The 21098-nt window shown below is 33.6% G+C and overlaps 1 protein-coding gene across 4 annotated transcripts in view; it reads right to left on the reverse strand.

Annotated features, from left to right (window-relative positions):
• The window catches only part of GRID2 (glutamate ionotropic receptor delta type subunit 2), a 1534703-nt gene that overhangs the window by 275943 nt on the left and 1237662 nt on the right, over positions 1-21098 (reverse strand). For all 4 annotated transcript variants that reach the window (XM_045997867.1, XM_045997868.1, XM_045997866.1 and 1 more), the window contains one exon: positions 1863-2001. In XM_045997867.1, coding sequence (XP_045853823.1) covers positions 1863-2001 — 139 coding nt within the window. The remainder of the gene's footprint in view (positions 1-1862; positions 2002-21098) is intronic.

Consider the following 21098-nt stretch of genomic DNA (forward strand, 5'->3'; position numbering starts at 1 on the left):
TTAGTTGCAAATAGAACTTTAAATGTTTCCAAGAAACACTGCCTGCAATTATGTTTACCAATGCAGCTGAGGCATGAAATTAGAAGATATCTTTAAGTTTGTGGAGAGAATCAGGCTTCTCTTAACTCCTTTGGCTCTGATTTTTCCTCTTTCAAAATTAGTCTACTGATAAGATTAGAAGAAAGGGAGATTTATTATACCCACTGTTGGCTTTTAATAATGTGAGCTGGCATTAGAAAGAAATAATTTTTTAATAAATGAAGGCTCAGTTATTGTGGTTTGTGGAACTATACTTGTGGGAAACATCATGTGAAATTATGATCTTTTTCCATTAGGTTTTACCTTTAGAGGAACCTTATGGGTGTAAAAATTTGATAGAGGCTTCTGATCCCAGTGCTATTGCATAAAAGTCAAGATACAAACTAATGCTGGCAAAGCTGGTAACAATTTAATAGTTTGCATACACACACACCATGAGGCCTGCAACCCCAGGGAAGCAGATCAGGCAAACAAACTGTAAAAACCATGCTACATAAGGAAAAATTTCAGTGGGTAAGATATGGATTGGTATCAGATTGACATGGGTTAGATTTCTAGCTCTGACACTATTGTTTATGTGGTCTTGAGAATTTATCCTGCAAACTTGTGTTTCTTCATCTGCTTTCAGTAATTAGATGAAATAATTAACTGTCTTATGATTATTAGTTGAATTTGGGGGTTTCAATTGTGTACCACAGGCAATTGAAAAAAAAATCCTACTTCTTTATAGATCATTCATTCTTTGTTTTATTTTTAGTACTGTGTTATAATAGTTTTGTGGCTATTAATGGACTTCATTTACAACATTTCTAAAGGGAAGAAGAGCTCTGATGTTTTCCTTTAAGGATGAATTAAATACCTACTGAATTCCTTAACAAATCTAATTATTCATAATTTTGAATTGTCAGTTTTGTGGAGAGTGAACGTTCTTCAATGCTAAGATGATTTGTGCTATCTTGTTTTTGGACGAATAAAACATTTTCAGGAAAATGTTTCTGAAACAATATGCAGAACATTATGTTCTAATAAGGCAGAAGTTGTACTGTGGTGCTGCTTGTATGGCATGAACCCACAAAAGCAGAACTGGCTGTGCTAGATCATAGGCCTTTGGGCTCTCGGAACTCATGGAAGTGGCCATCATGAACTGAGGCATTGACTCTGGTAACTTGTAGGATGTGAGTAAGTGTACCATAGTTGGTGATAACTCACCACTTGCAGCTGAACAAGCAGCAGTAATAGTTACCGCAGTAGCTACGACATTAGCTATAATGTAATGAGAGACAAATAGAATGTGGTTTTCTCTCTTCAGAGATTCTTTTACCTCTCTCCCTCACATCCCTACCTCCTTCTCTCTCCCTCTTTACCTGTCATTTATCAATAATCTGATGTCTAACCAACTATTTACTCAGATAGTGCACAATGGGGCAGACTCAAGACGGAAACTGGTATTGTTACATATATTTTAATATGACTCCTTTTCCTTCCTTTTTACAACATTGCCCAAACATAGTCATACTTTGTGGAAGCTGAAACACTGAATAGGTATTTTTCTTCCAGGAAGATGTGGGAAACAATATTAGAATTATACTCAGAATTCTACCTTGTGATCCTTGCATATCATAAAATTAAACCTTTATTCAAAAGGAGGGTGTGCATGGAGCACTGGATGTGGTGCAAAAACAATGAGTACTGTTACGCTGAAAATAAATTAAAAAAAAAAGGAGGGTGTAAATTTATTATCAGATACCTTACACTTATTTAAATAGCTTTGGCTACTCATCATTCCTCAAGCCTTGTAGCTACTGAAATCTTTGTCTACTTACTGGATAGAGCTTTCGATGCGGGTAATAGTGAGGAAAGCAGCAAGATTTGCTGTGTAAGATGAGATGACAATCAGTGCAAATAGCCACCAAGCTCCCATCATCATTCGAGTAGCCAGAGTTGTGTATGGGACCTCTCCACCTGTGGAAAGAAGCAAATAGAATAAAAGAACATCAACAAGTATTTATTGAGAATCTGAGGTCTTACACTGTCAATACCAAATTAACTTTTAAGTACTGAAAAATCTTTTGACCTAACAACATCAGCATGGATTTCCGTATTTTGGTTATATTTATTACTTCATATTTAATTTCCTTTTATGATACTATGCAAGACCCAGCCAAAAAGAAGTATGATAAATAATTAGTATAACTTATTTCAATGATACTTCTTCTACCTCTTGTTCAACCCTACAATTAATTATCCTCTTATTATAACCACAGATAGCTACTTTATTTTCAGTGCTTCATTATTCAGTGGTTAGGTGCTATTAATACTATTATGTCTATATTTAATATAACTTTTCAGATTTCTACTTCAATGAATAATATTGAAAATCATTTTTAGTTAATTTCCCTAGCATCATATATATATATTTTTTTCTATATAACATATGACATAATATATATAATTACTTTATATATATATATATATATATCACATCTTCATTAACTATTCATCCATTGATGGATATTTGGGTTGTTCCTATATCTTGGCTATTGTAAATAATGATGCCATGAACAGAGGGGTACATATACCTTTTTAAAATTAATTTTAAAGAATTCCAGTATAGTTAACATAGAGTGTTATATTAGCTTCAGACATATGATGCAGTGATTCAGCAATTCTATACATTACTCAGTGCATATCATGATAAGTTTACTATTAATTGTCTTCACCTATTTTACTCAATTTCCCACACACCACCCCTCTGGTAACCATCAGTTTGTTCTGTATAGTTAAGAGTTTGTTTCTTGGTTTATTTCTCTTATTTTTTTTTCTTTTGGTTATTTGTTTTGTTTTTTAAATTCTACATATGAGTGAAATCATATGGTATCTGTTTTTCTCTGAGTAACATTTCACTTACCATTATACTCTCTAGCTCCATCCATGTTGTTGTAAATGGCAAGACCTCATTCTTTTTTATGGCTGAGTAATATTTCATTATACACACACACACATATGTGTATATATATAAAATTTGTGTGTATGCCACATCTTCTTTATCCATTCATCATCATCATAATGGACAGATGGTTGCTCCCATAATTTGGCTATTGTAAATACTGTTACAACAAACATTGTGGTGCATGTATCCCTTTGAATTAGTGTTTTAGTATTTTGGGGGTAAATACCCAGCAATGTAATTACTGGATCTGAATTACTGTTTTCATTTTCTTTGGGTAAATACCCAGTAGTAGAATTACTGGATCATATGACTTTTTATTTTTAATTTTTTGAGGAACCTCCATATTGTTTTCCAGAGCAGCTATACTAGTTTACATTTCCACTAACACTTCACAAAAGTTCTCTTTCTCCACATCCTTACCAACATGTTATTATCTTTTTGATACTGGCCATTCTGACTGGTATGAGATATCTCAGTGTGGTATTGATTTAAATTCCCTGATGATCAGTGATGTTGAGCATATTTTCACATGTCTTTTGGCCATCTCTATGTCTCTCTTTTTTCTTTATTTTAGATTTATTTATTTATTTGACAGAGACAGAGATCACAAGTAGGCAGAGAGGCAGACAGAGAGAGAGGGAGAAGCAGGCTCCCTGCTGAGCAGAGAGCCCGATGTGGGACTTGATCCCAGGACCCTGAGATCATGACCAGAGCTGAAGGCAGAGACTTAACCCACTGAGCCACCCAGGTGCCCTCTATGTCTCCTTTTGAAAAAGGTCTATTCAGGCCCTCTGTCCATTTTTTAAACTGGTTTATTTGTTTTTTTGGTGTTGAGTTGTATAAAGTTAAATAAAGTCTTTACACTGCTTAGAGCTGTTATCACAAACATGAAAGAATATTTGTTGACTTTTATTTCTCCATGGCATAAAATCTTCAACTTGGGTAATTCAAATATTCTTTTGGAATCCCCCCCAATTATTTGATATCTGCACTTAGAAATCAAATGTTAAAAGTAATAGGACTGTTGACTTCCAGTTCTGGTAATTCAAAACAATAACTGACAGCAACTAGACAAATTATGCATCTAACACATTTCAGAATTAAAGAAACATTAAAAAATTAGAAGACCAAGGTCCTAGAGAAGAAAACCCAGAAATATGACCTGGTATCTAGAACTCCTTTTCCTTGAGATATAAATGCCACTTTAACAAGAAGAAGCTAAGAGACTGAAAAGGTAAACAGTGCTTTTGAAAGCCTTCAGAGCTTTAACAATTAGGGCTTGAGTCTTGCCATATGGAGGTAGGTGGGACAGAGAAAACCAGAAAATCCTCATTTACTTGGAAACCAATATTACAATTGTATGAATCCATGGGTCAAAGAAAAATGACAGGAGAAAAAATATTTTTAAAGTTGACAATAATAAAAATACTGCATATCAAAGTTCCTTAAAATTTAAGAGCTAATGAGATGCAGCTAAATTTGTGTTTAGAAGAAATGAAGTGGCATGTTCAAAATATTGAAAGAAAATAACTGCCAACCAAAAATTCTATATACAATGAAGTTTCCTTCAGAAATGGGGGAATAAAGACTTCCAGAAACAAAGGCTGACGGAATTTATTACCAATAGACCTGCTTTACAAGAAATGCTAAAGAGAGGTTTCCTAGTGGAAGTGAAAGAACACACATTCTCAATATAAAACCTTAAAAGTATATTGTAAGTGGCACCTGGGTGGTTCAGTTGGTTAAGCAGCTGCCTTCAGCTCAGGTCATGATCTCAAAATCCTGGGATCCAGGTCCATATAGGGTTTCTGCTTGGGGAGAGCTGGCTTTTTCCTTTCCCTCTGCCTGCTGCTCTGCCCACTTGTGCTCTCTCTATCCCTCTGTCCAACACCCCTCCCCCCAAAAAACCCTCCAAAAAACCTTAAAAAATATATTGTAAATCTCACATGTAATGGTAAATTTATAGTCATAGTTAAATTTTGCAATGTGATACCAGTGGTATATAATCCAATTAAAACTCTAAAAGTTAAAAAAAAAACTAACATAGTAAAAATAATCTATAATAATTTATAATAATAATAATAAAAAACTAAAATAGTCTGTCATTATTTACACAATATTAAAAAATGTAGTTGTAACAGAAATAACCTAAAGTGTGAGGGGGAAGGGAGGTAAAAGTATAAAGTTTATAAATTCTATTGAAGTTGTCATCAGTTTAAAATAGTGTGTCATAAACTTAAAAGACCTCCTGGTAACCACAAAGAAAAATCATGTAATAATTATACAAAAGAACATGATAAAGAAGTGAAAGCATAGTGATACCAAAAGACATCAAAACACACAAAAAGACTGCAGGATAAGAAATATGGATAAACAGATCTATAAAACATTCAAAAAATGGTGAGAAAAATGGAAATAGTAAGTTATTACCTATTATAATTTATTTAAATGTAAACAGATTAAGTTTTCCAAGTAAAAGACATAGAATAGATGAATGGACAAAAAAAATCAAGATCCAAAAATATGCAGTATAAAAAAGGCTTATGTTAGTATAAAAGACACATATAATGAGACTGAAGGAAAAAAGAATATTTCAAACAACACTGTTAACAATAACAAAATTCATACAAAAAAGACTTCAACTAAAAATGATAAAAGAAACAAAAAGGTCATTATGTAATGATAAGGGGGTCAACACATCAAGAAAATAAAACAATTACAAATATTTATGTGCCAGCACTGAAACATTTAAATCTTTAAAGCAGAAACTAACAGAGTTAAAGAGAAATAAAAATTAATACAGTAGAAGGTGGAGACTTCAATCTCTCTCTCTTAACAATGGATAGATCATTCAGACAGAGAATCAATAAGGAAAGAGTGAACATGAAAAACACTGTAGACTAAATAGACCTAACAGAAATAAACTGAACATTTTATCCAAACAGCAGCTACACATCTTCTCAAGTGCACAAGAAAGATTTTCTACAATAGAGCATATATTAGAACACAAAACCAGTCTTAGAAAATTTAGGAAGATTAAAATTATACCAAATATCTTCTATGACCACAATGGCATGAAACTAGAAATCAATAGCAAGAAGAAACCTGGGAATTCATGAACACATGGAAATTAAGCGACACTGTCTTGAACAACCAATGAATTAAAGAACATCCTGGGATCGAGTCCCGCATCGGGCTCTCTGCTGAGCAGGGAGCCTGCCTCCTCCTCTCTCCCTCTCTGCCTGCCTCTCTGCCTACTTGTGATCTCTGTCTGTCAAATAAATAAATAAAATCTTTAAAAAAAAAAAAAAGGTTTCTTGACACAAATGAAAATGGAAATACAGTATACCAGAGCTTGTGGAATACAACAAAAGCAGTTCTTAGAGGCAAGTTAATAGCCATAAACACCTCCATGAAGAGGCAAGAGGGACCCAAACAAACATAAGGAACTAGGAAAAGAAGAAACTGAGCCCAAAATTAGTAGAAGAAAAGAATAAATATTAGAGCCAAAATAAATTAAATGTAGAAAAGCAAAAACAATTGAAAAGATTAACCAAATTAAAAGTTGATTCTTTGAAGAGACAAACTGAATTGACAAACCCTTAACTAGAAAAAACAAGGAAAAAAAAGAAAGAACCCAAATCAGTATAATTAAAAATAAAAAGGAGACATTACAACTGATACCAGAGAAATTCACAGGATCATAAGAGTCTACTATGAACAACTATTCACCAACAAACTGGACAACCTAGAAGAGATGGAAAAATGCTTAGAAATGTGTATATTTTCCAGGACTGAATCAGGAAGAAATAGAAAATCTGAATACACCATTCACTAATAAGGAGATTGAGTCAATAATAAAATATCTCCCAACAAAGTAGAGCCCAGGACCAGATTGCTCACTGGTGAATTTTACCATACATTTAAAGAGTTAACACCAATCTTAAAACTCTTCCAAAAAACAGAAGAGGAGAGAATCTTTTCAAACTTATTTTAGGAGGCCAGCATTATCTTGCACTAAAACCAGGAAAGGATGCTACTGGGAAGGAGAACCATAGGTCAATATCCCTGATGAATACAGATGCAAAAATTCTCAGTAAAATTGTAGCAAACCCAATACAGTAGCACATTAAAAAGAATCATTCACCAAGAAAAGTGGACTTTAACCTTGGAAGGTAAGGATGGTTCAACATATGTAAATCAATGAGTGTGAGACAAAACATTAATGGAATGAAACAAAATAATCATGTAATTATCTCAATAGATGCAGAAATGCATTTGATAAAATTCAACATCTGTGCATGATAAAAATTCAACACATTAGGCACAGAAAGAACATATCTCAACATAATAAAGGGCATATATGACAAGCCTACAGCTAACAACATACTGAATGGTGAAAGGTTGAAATTGGGAACAAGATAAAGGTGCCCACTCTCATTACTTCCAGTCAACATAGTATTAGAAGTCCTAACCAAAGCAATCAGGCAAGGTAAAGAAATAAAAGCTATCAATGTTGGAAAGGAAGAAGAAAAATTTCTCTATTTGCAGATGACATGATTTTATATATAGAAAATCCTGAATATTCAACCAAAAACTATTAGATCTAATCAATGACTTCAGTAAAGTTGCAGGACACAAAATTAAAATATGAAAATCAGTGGCATTTCTATACATTAACAACAAATTTCCTAAAAAAGAAGGAAATCAACTTCATTTGCAATAGCCTCAAAAAGAGTAAAATACTTAGGAGTAAATTTAACTAAAAAGATGAAAGATCTGTACTCTGAAAACTAAAAGACATTGGTGAAAGAAATCAAAGAAGACACCAAGAAATGGAATGGTATCCTATGTTCATGGATTAGAATTAAGACTTTTAAAATGTCAGTAATATGAAAACCCCTCTATAGAGTCAATGCAATTTCTAGCAAGATTCCAATGGCATTTTCTAAAGAAGTAGAAAAAATACATTTAAAATTGATATGGATCCACAAAAGGCCCCAAATAGCCAAAGCAATCTTTTGTGTTTTTTTTTAAAGATTTTATTTATTTATTTGACAGAGAGATCACAAATAGGCAGAGAGGCAGGCAGAGAGAGAGGGGGAAGCAGGCTCCCTGCTGAGCGAAGAGCCCAATATGGAGCTTGATCCCAGGATCCTGAGATCATGACCTACGCTGAAGGCAGAGGCTTAACTCACTGAGCCACCCAGGTGCCCCTAGCCAAAGCAATCTTGAGAAAGAAGAACAAAGCAGGAGGCATCACGCTTTCTGATTTCAAGCTGTACTATAAAGCCACAGTCATTCAAACAGTGTGGTACTGCTTTGGCATAAAAACAGACAAATAGAACAATGAACAGAATTGAGAGCCCAGAAATAAACCTATGTATGTACAATCAACTATTTTTTTAAAAGATTTTATTTATTTATTAGACACACAGAGAGAGATCACAAGTAGGCAGGTGGTGAGGGTGTGGGGGTGTGGGGGTGGGGGTGTGGGAAGCAGGCTCCCTGCTCAGCAGAGAGCCCAATACAGGGTTCGATCCCAGGACCCTGAGATAATGACATAAGCCAAAGGCAGAGTCTTAACCCACTGAGCCCCCCAGGTGCCCCACAATCAATTAATATCTGAAAAGGGAGCAAAAACACTCAGTGGTAAAAAAGTATTCTTTTCAGTAAGTGATGCTAGAATAATTGGATATTCACATATAAAAGAATGAAATGACTGTATCTTAACACCACTCAAAAAATTAACTTGGAACAGGTGAAAGACTTAAATGTAATACCTGAAACCATGAAACTCCTAGAAAAAAACTTAGAAATAAAGTTCCTTGACATGGGTCTTGCTGATTTTTAGATATGACACCTAAAGCACAAGCAACAAAGTCAAAGATAAACAAGTGGGACTACATCAAACTTAAAAGCTTCTACACAGCAAAATCAACTATGAATAAAGTGAAACACACAAAATGGAAAAAAATATTTGCAAACCAAACATCTGATAAGGGTTCTTATAAAAATGTATAAAGAAGTTATACAACTTGATAGCAAAAAAAATAATAATAATAACCTAAATAATAACTGGGGAAAGGACCTACATGAAAAGATGCTCAACATCACTAGTCATTAGGGGAATGAAGATGAAAATGAAAATTGCAATGAAATAATTACCTCATGTCTGTTAGATTGGCCATCATCAAAAAGATAAGAGATAACAGATACTGGTAAGGATGTGGAGGAAAAGGAACCCTCCTGCACTGTTGACGGAATTGAAAATTGGTGCATCCACTATGGAAAACAGTACGGAGGTTCCTCAGATAATTAAAAACAAAATTATCATAAGATCCAACAATACCATTTCAGGGAATATATCCCCTGAATATATTCCCTGAATATATTGAAAAAATGTCTGCACCCCTATGTTCACAGCAGTGTTATTTAGAATAGCCAAAACATGGAAACAATCTAAGTGTCCACTAATGGATGACAGATAAGAAAGTTGTTATATATATATAAATATATAATATTCCATTGTAAGTATTTATATATATAAAAATATATATTTATTTATATATAAATATATTTATATATTTTTTAATATATATAAATACCTACAATGGAATATTATATATCCACAAATGAAATCCTACCATTTGTGACAAGTTGGGTAGAATCTGAAGGCATTATGCCAAGTGAAATAAGTGAAATAGAAAAGACAAATATTATATGATCTCACTTACATGTGGAATGTAAAAGAACAACAACAACAATGACACACACACACACACACACACACACACACCTCATATAAAACTACATCAGACTTGTGGGGACCAGAGGCACAGGGTGGTAGGAGGGGGAATTAGAAGAACTTGGTCAAATGTACAAACTTCCACTTATAAGATAAATAAGTACTAGAGATAAAATACACAACATAACTACAGCAAATACTAATGAATCATACCAAAAAAAGAAGTTGAGAGCTCATCTCAAAAGATATCATCACAAGAATGTTCTTTTTCCTATATCTATATGATTATTGTGATAATCACTTCACAATATGTGTGAATCAGTGCATTGTGCTGTATGCTTTAAACTTATGTAGTGATGTATGCCAGTTATTTTTCAGTAAAAAAAGGCCACTGGAATTCACTGCATCAGCACTATAAAGTAGAGAAATCCTATAATCATTTTGGTAGATGCAGAAAAGGCATGGATAAAATTTAACATCAGTTTTTTAAAAAACAAACCTAGAAATAATCCAGCAAACTAGAAATAAAAAGATTGGTCTTAGTTTCACAGAGACTTTTCAGAAAACCTGTAGCAAACATCATTCTTATTAATAAAGTAAGTAAATATGTATATTTAAAGATTTTATTTATTTGAGAAAGAGAAAAAGAGCCAGAGAGAGTAAAAGCAGGGGGGGCAGAGGCAGAGGGAGAAAGAAGCTCCCTGCTGAGCAGGGAGTCCGATGTGGAACTTGATCCCAAAAGCCTGGGATCATGACCCAAGCAGAAGGAAAATGCTTAACTGAGCCACACAGCCACCACCAAATAACTATTTTTTAGAGACTCTGTTAAAGGCTACAAGTTGTTACCATTTGTATTCCATTGAAGGTACAAAGTGTAGTGCAACAGCCAAATGACAACAACAACAATAAAAAAAAGAAAAAATACTTAAGAATTGGGAAAAATGAAACAGAAGTTGTGGATTGGGGCTAGTATGAATATTTATGTAGAAAAGCTGAGATAATATAGAGTAAATTACTATTGTTAATGTTAGTTGTCAGTTTACTATGGTACAGACTCAATATTTAAATTATACCAGCAAGAAACATGGAATTAAAACATGGAATTAAAAGTATATACCATTTGCAACAGCATTGGAAATACCAAACACCTAGGAATAAAGATGTAAAAGCTCTGTACATGAAACTCTATTAACTTTCTTGACTGAAATAATATTAAATAAATGGATGGATATATCATGTTTATTGATCCAAAGACTCCATATTATGAAATATAAACTCTTTTCAAGTTGATCTATAGATTCACCGAATTATCAATCCAAAACCCTCAGGTTCTTTTTGTGAGAGAGACAGAAAGAGACAGAGAATAAAATGCTGAATATAAAATTTATATGAGATTGCAAAAGAATAAAAATAGCCAAGACAATGATCAAGAAGAAGAAAAAGCTGACTAGTCAGCTGCAGTCAGACGGTCTAGCTGACTATAGCTGTATACAGTAATTAAGACAGCATGGCATTTATGCAAGGATAGACCATATCAATGAAAATTATCCATGTATACATAGACACTTGATTTATGCCCAGCTGGCAAGGCAATATATAGAGAAAGGGAGGTCTTTTCAGAAAGTACTACTAGGTCAATTTGGATATACATATAAAACATAGTAAAACTTGTCTCCTAATTTACAACATGCACAGAAATCAATACCAAATAGCTTATATATAGATATATAAACAGTAAAACTTCTAGAAAATAATATGAGAATGTTTTTAATATATCCATAAGATATATGGTAGCAAAAGATTTCTTAAACAGAGTACAAAAGATCGGTAGATCTGACTACAGTAATACTCCATAGTTCAAAAGACATCACTAAGAGAGTGAAGGTAAGTCACAATAGAAGATCTTTGCCATACACATATCTAACCCAAAAATCTTCTATAAATCAGTAAGAATAGAACAGACAATAATTAGAAAAATTGGCAAGAGTCTTCACAAAAGAAGACAAACACCAATAAAGGTGAAAATATGGCAACCTCATTAGCTATTAGGGATATACAAACTTAAAGAAAAGTGGAATACTACTACAGAACCATCAGAAGGATTAAAGTAAAGAAATAGTATCAATTGTTGTCAAGGATGTGGAGCTACTGGAGTACTGTTGGTGGGATTGTAAATTGACTCAATCATTTTGATAATTTGGCAGCATCTCTGAAAACTACTATATGCTTTTCTTAAGACACAGCAATTCCGCTTCTTAGGTATATACCCCAAAGAGGAATATGTGTACCAAGAGACAAGTACAGGAAAGCTTCATAGCAACATTATCCACAATAGCCTCGAACTGGGAACAGCCTAGACACTCTTTGAGAGTAGAATGCATAAATTATGTTATATTCATGCAATGGAATATTGTACAAAAATGAAAACAAACAGATTTCATTTAGGCATAGCACCATGGATGGATTTCAGAAACTAAATGTTGAGTAAAAAACAAACAGAAGAACCACATACTGTATTATAACTGTTCACATACAGGCAGTATGAATGGGAGGGCTGGTAATCCTGTAAGCAGTTACCTTTGGGAGTAAATAATTAATGGTTGAGACAGAGCAATGGGGGCCATGTTCTACCTTTTTCTAGGTAGTAATTACACAGGTGTTCCATTGTTGGTGGTAATTCAGTGAGTTGCACACTTAAATTTTGTACACTTTTATGTATGTAAATAATACTTCACAATAAAACTAAGGAATAGAAGAAAGTAAGGAGAAAGAAACAAAGGCCATTTTTCCCTTTCTTTTTTTTCCCCTCTGTCTCCACAATTTGGAAAAAAAAAAAAATACTTGCCTAGATTCAGGATGCTAGAGGAGACCATCAGATGGAAGACAAAATTATCTATTAAATCAAAAACACAATCCCACATGGCTAATGTATGGCAGAATTTAGACTGGCAATTCCTGACAGTTCAGGATGTGCAAGTCTGACTCCAGGGTTGGGTATTTTGATCTTTATAACTCCTGGTGAGTCTTGAAGTCTCCCAATATCACTCTGCAGAAGCATGCGGGATTTGTATTTCCAGAGTGACACCTCTGCTATAGGGAAAAATCTTAACGCAGATTTGAATGTTTACGTGACTAGTTTGCTACATCAAAAAATATATCAACCTTGCTATTGTATATATAATCTTTCTTACAGAAGTAGTTAAAAAGATAAAACAAAGTTTTTCCCTCAGGCAAGATTATAAAACTTTCACCTGAGTCAGGCAAAATTTTGTTGCTCTAAGTCTTATTCCATGTGAATATATATGTATGCATCTTTGTGTGTACCTGAAAATATGGAAGAGTGATCATTTAAGACTCTCCAATTTGGTTGTGTGGTATCAGCTTCTCATAGGTTTTAAAACTCATGGAGTGTTTATTATATAATCTTGGACTATGGTACTCTTTTATGAAATGTGATTAAGAAAAAAAATTATTACTTTTCCTTATAAACATTTTTTTCCTTATAAACTTTTTTTTCAAGAATTGGATGCTTATTGGAACCAAGTTCCTAGCAGAATGGATAAACACTCTTATAGCAAATAGGAAATTTCCAATATTATGGGTGGCTGAATATGTTCAAGTAAACTGGCTTATTGGAGGGTTAGTTTATATTAAAATGTTTCAGACTTAGAAAAATCACAGTTTAGAAAATATAAAAGATATTGTTAGCAATTAGCCATTGACAGGGCAATCCCATTTAAGGGGGAGAAAGAATGTACAAATCTCCTAAATGCTTAAGGTATCTATGTCATTATTTATATACTAGTCAGTTCCTTGGAACTCATTCATAAATAGTCAAATTGACAGACTGGCTGTGACTAGATATGAAAGTGCTTTAATACTTTTTCCTTTGGTAGAGGTGCAGGGGTAATAAGAAGGGGATTTTGAGATGCAGGTTAGATTTGCTGTTGGCCACAGCATAGTAGGTCTACTGTTTTGAATCCATTTGCAAGGTAGGGCAGGTTTCTACAATGTGGCGTGTCTAAAGATTTTATTTATTTATTTGACAGACAGAGATCACAAGTAGGCAGAGAGGCAGGCAGAGAGAGGGGAGGAAGTAGGCTCCCTGCTGAGCAGAGAGTCTGATGTGGGGCTGGATTCCAGGACCCTGGGATCATAACCTGAGCTGAAGGCAGAGGCTTAAACCACTGAACCACCCAGGGGCCCAACAATGTGGCATGTCTATTACTGCTACAAAAGTTAAGCTTTAGGTGGTAAAGAGGGATAATGTGAAATCGTATTGTGTTATAGTGTGAAAGTTGGGCCATTTAAAATTATCTTTTGGTATTTTCTTACCATGGCAAGAACAAAGCCTCAGCTTGCACATAATAAGTGTCTTTGAAATTTTTTATCTACTTTATAAAGGTAAGGAAAATCTTAAACTCTCTCTGACAGAAAACACAATCTAACTAGAATTTAATAATGTTTCAGTTGAATTACACTTGTGTTTTCTATTTAATGCAAATGACACTGCTTTTATATTTGTATCGGTAAATATAACCTTCACTAAAAACAACTTTGACCCCTCTGGAATCTCAGTTTCAAAGACTCTACTCTCCTATGCCATCATCTATCTTTTTTGGTCTGTTTTATTTTAATCCCTGGGTGCTCATCATCATCTATCTTTTGAGTTTCCTTCTTCCATCAAGTCCATAGACTCACAAACAAATGCTGCAATGAACATAGGGATGCATATATCTTTTTGAATATCAGCTTTCATTTTCTTCGAAGAAATACCCACTAATGAAATTGCTGCATCACATGGTAGTTCTATTTTTAATTTTTTGAGGGACCTCCAAACTGTTTCCCAGAGTGGCTGGACTGGTTTGCATTTGCACCAACAATGCATGAGGGTTCTTTTTTCTCCACATGCATGTCAGCGTTTGTTACTTCTTTTTTTTTTTTTTTAAGACCTTATTTATTTGCCAGAGAGAGAGAGAGAGAGAGAGAGAGCAAATACACACAAGCAGGCAGAGGCAGCGAGAGAAGCAGGTTCCCTGCTGAGCAGGGAGCCTGATGCGGGACTTGATCCCAAGACCCTGGGATCATGACCTGAGCCGAAGGCAGCGGCTTAACCAACTGAGCCACCCAGGTGTCCCACTTCTTTCTTTTTGATAATAGCTTTCTGACAGGTAGGAGATGATATCTCATTGTGGTTTTGATTTGTATTGAGATTTTCATGTGCCCATTGGACATCAATATGTCTCCTTTGGAAAAATATCTCTTCAGAATCTCTGTCCATTTTTTAACCAGATTGTTTGTTGTTATTGATGGTATGGATTCTTTATGTATGTTATATATTAATCCCTAATTGTATATATGATTTGCATATACCTTCTTCAATTCAGTAGGTTATCTTTTTATTTTGTTGATGGTTTCCTTTACTGTAAAGAAGCTTTTTAGTTTGATGTATTCTCATTTGTTTAATTTTACTTTCATTTCCCTGAGTTTTGAAATCAGAACTAACCAAACCAAACCAAACCAAACCCACAAAACATTGCTAAGACAGATGTCAAGGAACTTATTGCCTGTTTTCTCCCAGAAGTTTTATAGTTTCAGGTCTTATGTCTAAGTCTTAATTCCTTTTAGTTAATTTTTGTATATGATAGAAAATACTATTTATGGAAGAGACTGTCCTTTTCCCATTTTATAATCTTGCCTTCTTTGCTGTAAATTAATTGACCAAATATGTGTGGGTTTATTTTTAAGTTAAAGATTGTGGTTCCAGCTAACTGCTCTGAAGACTTCAAATAATATGAAAGGTAAGAGAGAAACTGAAGGCAATGAATTATAAACTCAGAAATAAGGTAAAATTTGAAAGTCTTGTTGGCAGCTTTGAAGGAGTCTCTTAAATTATATAGTTTGAGGGTCGACATGACTGAGGACAAGACTTGGGCTTGACTGTAAGGGTAGCACAATTCAATCTCCAATTAAATCTTCTGTCTTATAAAGTCTCATGGTTAAGTGAAGGGCATTGAGGGGAAATTTGAGTATCAAGATCCTTCTGAACCTCCTTGGTATAAGAAGAAATCTCTCATCGATCGTGAAGGAATCAGCCTTCCTCTGCATAAATGATTCTAAATGACTGGACCTAGGGAATCACAGTTCTCTCCTGGACTCACTTACCTTACACTTTACTGCCTCCAGATACAATTTAGACCCCAAATAACTGTTAGAGAAGTATAAAGCCCACTTATAAAAGTTTTATACCAGACAGAGTGGAGGGTAAGTATCATTTAGGGCAAATATGTTGTTTTGGGTGGTAATGATTTGGGATTTGATATTTCAGATATTGACTTAAGAGCGGTGGGAGCAGTTTGTTAGATTGGCTAATTGAAGGATGGACCAATAATGAATGGATTTTTGAGGTAAACTATACACAACTTCTCTGGTATTCTATAGATATTCAGGGAGGTGGAAATGTTGGAAATGGATTTGTTATGACAAACTTTCATCTCCTTACCTGGGAAAGGGACAATCCTTTTACAAAACATTAAGAGGTGCATGGGAGGGAGTTGTAGTATCATCTTTGAAGAACTCTGTATGCTGGTACTTGTAGGCAATGTATAGCAATGTAATGGTAGCTTTTATAAAACCTTTGTAAAGTAATATAATATATGGTAGTCGAAACCTCTGAATTTCCAAAAGCAGAATACTTAAATTAGTGATAGTGTATCTGATTAGGAAAATATTATTTAGCCAGTGAAAATGTAAAAAATAGGAGATAAAATTATAAATGTGGCATGACTAGCTGTATAAAAAATTGAATCTTTTATATCAAGTTGAATATTGTATCCCAGGTTGGCAGAGGCTAAGTAGAGATGTTTAACTCTTAGAGACAAGGTAAAATTACTATAATATGACATGCTGTTTATGAATGATAATTGGAGTGTACTGTCTGTCCTTTAGCAATGGCTTATCACAGGGTTCCTAAATATGAAATAGATAGGTAGCCTACCAAGGAGTATCTTGGTATGTATAGGAAAAAAGGATTCTAGATCTGAGGGCAGAAATGTAGCCTCTCAATTGCTGAGTGGGAATTTAGAGCCTCTTAGTCAAGTTTCTAGAATTCATCCAATTTATGATTCAGAAACCCAATATTAAAGAAAAGGGCAAGTTAGCATCTGTTCATAGGTTCTTTTTGAGATTTTTCTTAAGTAATTTTTAATACCAACAGTCAGACCACATTTATAATATTCTATTTTTTTTCACATTTGTAGGTATTTTAATTTTATTTTAATCCCAACTAGTTAACACACAACATTATATAAGTTTCAGGTGTACCAGATAGTGATGCAACACTTCCATACATTATGTGGTGCTCATCACAATTGCCCTCCTTAATCCCCTATAATATTGTATGCTGTTTATTACATTTTCACTGGCTGAACAGCATTTTCCCAGGCAAATATACTGCAGCTTACTTCAGTATCATATTTTTGGAAGTGTAAAGGTTTTATGCTACCATATATTACATTGCTATAAACATCTTTTTTGATAGAATCCATAAAAAGAAGTTATTTGGTGAAAGAAATGAAATTTTTTTATGTCTTATACAAGTGTTAAGCATTTTCAAATACATTTTATAATATTTTTGAACAAATACATACAGGTCATGTTACTCCTCTTTTGTTGACTTATGTCTTTCTGAAGTGTTGACATTTCAGTTGAATGACAAAATATTGTTCTGGACTAGTTGAAAAGTCTATTTCCAGATAAGCAAAAGTAGACTAGGAGGCATTAGATGATGTAATGAAAATGGCAATTTCCTATACATAAGAAGACTTCTCTAATTTAATATTTACATTTCCATAGTAATTATAATACATTTAAAGCTGTTTATAAATAGCAGTTCCTTCTTCCCCACTCTTTAACATTATTTATACACGTCTGTTTTGATGAGTTCTTTATCAGTTGAATAATATATCTAGGCATATTTCACTTTTTCTTAATTAATGACAGTCTTTTACACATACAAATGTCATCTATACATAATCCCCTGAGATAAGAATGTTCTGATCAAATAAATAAAAGATCGTTACCACTACAGTGCAGATATAAGATTCACCATTACCCAAAATGTTCCTTTGTGCTTCTTTCTGGTCAATCTCTATCCCCCATGCTTGGCACTAGGCAACACAAATCTGCTTTCTGTCACTGTGAAATATTTTTCTTTTTCTATATAAGGTTCTTTTTAATTTCATATGAATGGAATGTAGTCTTTTAGGTCTGGCTTCATTTTACTTAGCATAAATGTTTGAGATTCATTCATGTTGTTCCATGTGTTAGTGGCTTATCCCTTGTTAGTGCTGAAAAGAATTCCATTGCATATATCACAACTTGCTTATTCATTCACCAGTAACTAGACATTTGTATCATTTCCAGTTTTGGCTATTATAAATACATTTTCTACACACATTTCCAAAACGTTATTTTAGCATTAGAACTTCCTACAGAAGAAGATAATCTTTATAATTCTTGAAATTTCAGGATTAACAGAAGTAGGTAAGTTTTACTGACCTCAGTAACATGGGCTATTTCTAATGAATACATCTGAAAAATGAACTAAAATTAATTGTAACCCAATTAAATAATTGCTAGCTATACCACATAACCCATATATGCTGATTTTAACTTAAGTTCCATGTATCCACTGCTGTAACTCACAGTAGAATTAAATTGAATTACATTACACACAAGTAACACTTGGCAGTTTCTTTTCACAATGTTTTCATTATTCCAGCCCACATAAAATTCCCACTGTTTCTAATGAGCTAAAGAATTAAAAACAGCTAATTAAGAGCCAGTTTTCCTGTCTGATCTTACAAAATTAAAACATTTGAGATTTTAGTAATTTAATCAAAAAAGGGATTTCAGTTTCCCAGTTTGTAAGGTGGACTACAACGCAGTTAAACACAAGTTGTACCCAAAGTAAGAGTCAAGAATCTTGAGGTGAAGTGCTACCGTGAAAGGTAAGCTCCCCTAAATGCAACATCAAGGACGCATGGATGAATAATACATACTGTGTTTACCATGATTCCCCACCACAACCTTTACTTTCATATCCACAAGAATTGGGGCAGTGATGGTATTTAGAAAACCTTGTCATAAATCCCTTCTCTAGATCTTATTTAATCAAGGGTTTCCCCCCCATCCTATACTAATTACTTTATTCAATACTATAAGAAACATGATCACAGGTGGAGTGAATTGAACTAAATCTACTAAGAGTAACTTGTTATACACGAACTTTACTGGGTAAGACCAATCTTTTAGAATACTATTTAGCAAAATCTTTTTTTTTTTTTTTTATGGAACTAGCTAACCCATCCTGAATTAAGATATGTACCCTTTTAGAGATTTTGAAATTACACTGAAATTAGAAGTTCTTTTCTACTTTTTAAGGTTTTTTGTTTTGTTGCCTTTTTTTTTTTAATAAAGCAGCTTCAGTATGTTTGAAATTGACTTGCTAATCTAAAGGTTTATAGTGTATATGGCTATTTGCTGAAATTTCCACCAATTCATTGGATCTGCATTATATGGTATTAATGGTTATATTGCAGCTTCAGCACAAAGCAAAATGGGCACAGTGTGCCACATACCTTCCTTGACTTTCATTTGCAACAAAAAATGCATTTGTTTACTTCTTTTTCGGTTTCCTTTCCCAGTATCTATCAAAATGACTCATAAATTTTAATGATAAAAATAAGATTTTGCATCTAAAGAACATTGATATCACAACCAAATTTCAAAACGATGATGGAATATATCTCAAGCCTTCATTGACACCCAGAATATTTCCCAACATTTGTATTGTTTCCACAGTTATGATTTTCCCAAAAGCACACACATTTAAGAAGTGCCCCTAGAAATATCTTCAGCCTCTGTATTCCTGCTATAATTTTATCTATTCCATTGTACTATTTTAGAAGTCTTGTTTAAAAAAATAAGTAAAAAGAGGAGAAACCAAACAATTTCATCTTTTCCCTCTTGGTTTATCTATAGCTCTGTTGCAAATGTCTTGCTTTGTAAAACTTAAGAGCATAAATCCAGGATTTTGATAAAATATTTAAGTGTATTTTTCTATCTAATTTTTCTATCTAATCATTCTATCTACAGAATTTTTCTATTTAATATTACACAATTAAAATATTTGAGAGTTTAGTAACTCAATTTACAAAGAGAGAAATATACTCAAACTAAGCCTCTAAAATCTTCAGTTTTCAAGTAGTTTGGTTCAGAGATGAACTGAGATTTCTCAAGTCACTGTATGTCACCCTTTTGTTTTCTCTGTCTACTCTATTTGTCTTCATTTCTCTTTAGCTTATTTTTTATTTATTAAATTATTTGATTCATATTTTAGGTGATTTGTTTCTGTTTTTAATACACTGATATATATCAATTGCTTATCTGCTTACCAAAAAAGAAAAAAAAGGAATAGTACATGGTTTGAACAACCAATATGTCGTGATTTTTAAAAAACATCCAAGTCCCATTTGCTGGAGGCCCCCAAATTATTCTTTTTTCTTTCTATACTATTTTTCTTGCTACCTGCTGATTTTACCAGAGACTTGCAACAAAATGAGGACTGGGAAAGGCACTCAATGAGGAAATGTTGTCTGGATGACTAGTCATTTGTCAAACTACATGAAGCAAGACTGCCATTGAGTCTGGCCTGCCACTCGATAGTGATGTATTAGTTTTTAATGTTTTAAAATAATTATAGCAAGGCCTAAGCCACCATATAAAACCACTATATAATTCCAGTGCCATTATTAACCTCATTTTTCAGAGACCCAATCAATCCGTGGTTCTGAGCAAAAGTGCACCCATTTTACCAATCCCAGAAGCATCAAAGTTCAAAGGGTAGGAAGCAGTTGTCAATAGGAATCAAAAGTGAAGTGGACCTCAAAGTGAAACTTTCCATTACCTCTGGAATTTCTGAGACTAATTCCTGAACTAGGCCTTCTATATCAATGCATCACTATTTTCACAAGGTCAGAAAATGCTGATACATATTCAATCAGGTTTAATGATGATTTAAGAGCCAAGTGTAACTCTAACATATATTTTTAAAGCTCTAAAATGCCATTCAAATCCAGTAACCTGTTAACTATCATTGAAGATTAGTTTCAAATCTTTACTCATTTATTGAGTATATGGCAAGATTTATAATATGATAGAGAAGGGAATCATTCATATTGTGAATTCAGTTTTTCAAAAACAGTATCAGCTTTTTCAGTTTTGAACTTTTTCTTTTTCCTGTTTTCCAGAACTCTTATGTTTAAGTTCTTAAGAGGACATCTTAAAAATCAGAAAGAA

Source organism: Meles meles, chromosome 2 (genome assembly GCF_922984935.1).
Source record: "Meles meles chromosome 2, mMelMel3.1 paternal haplotype, whole genome shotgun sequence".
Classification (NCBI taxonomy): Eukaryota; Metazoa; Chordata; class Mammalia; order Carnivora; family Mustelidae; genus Meles; species Meles meles.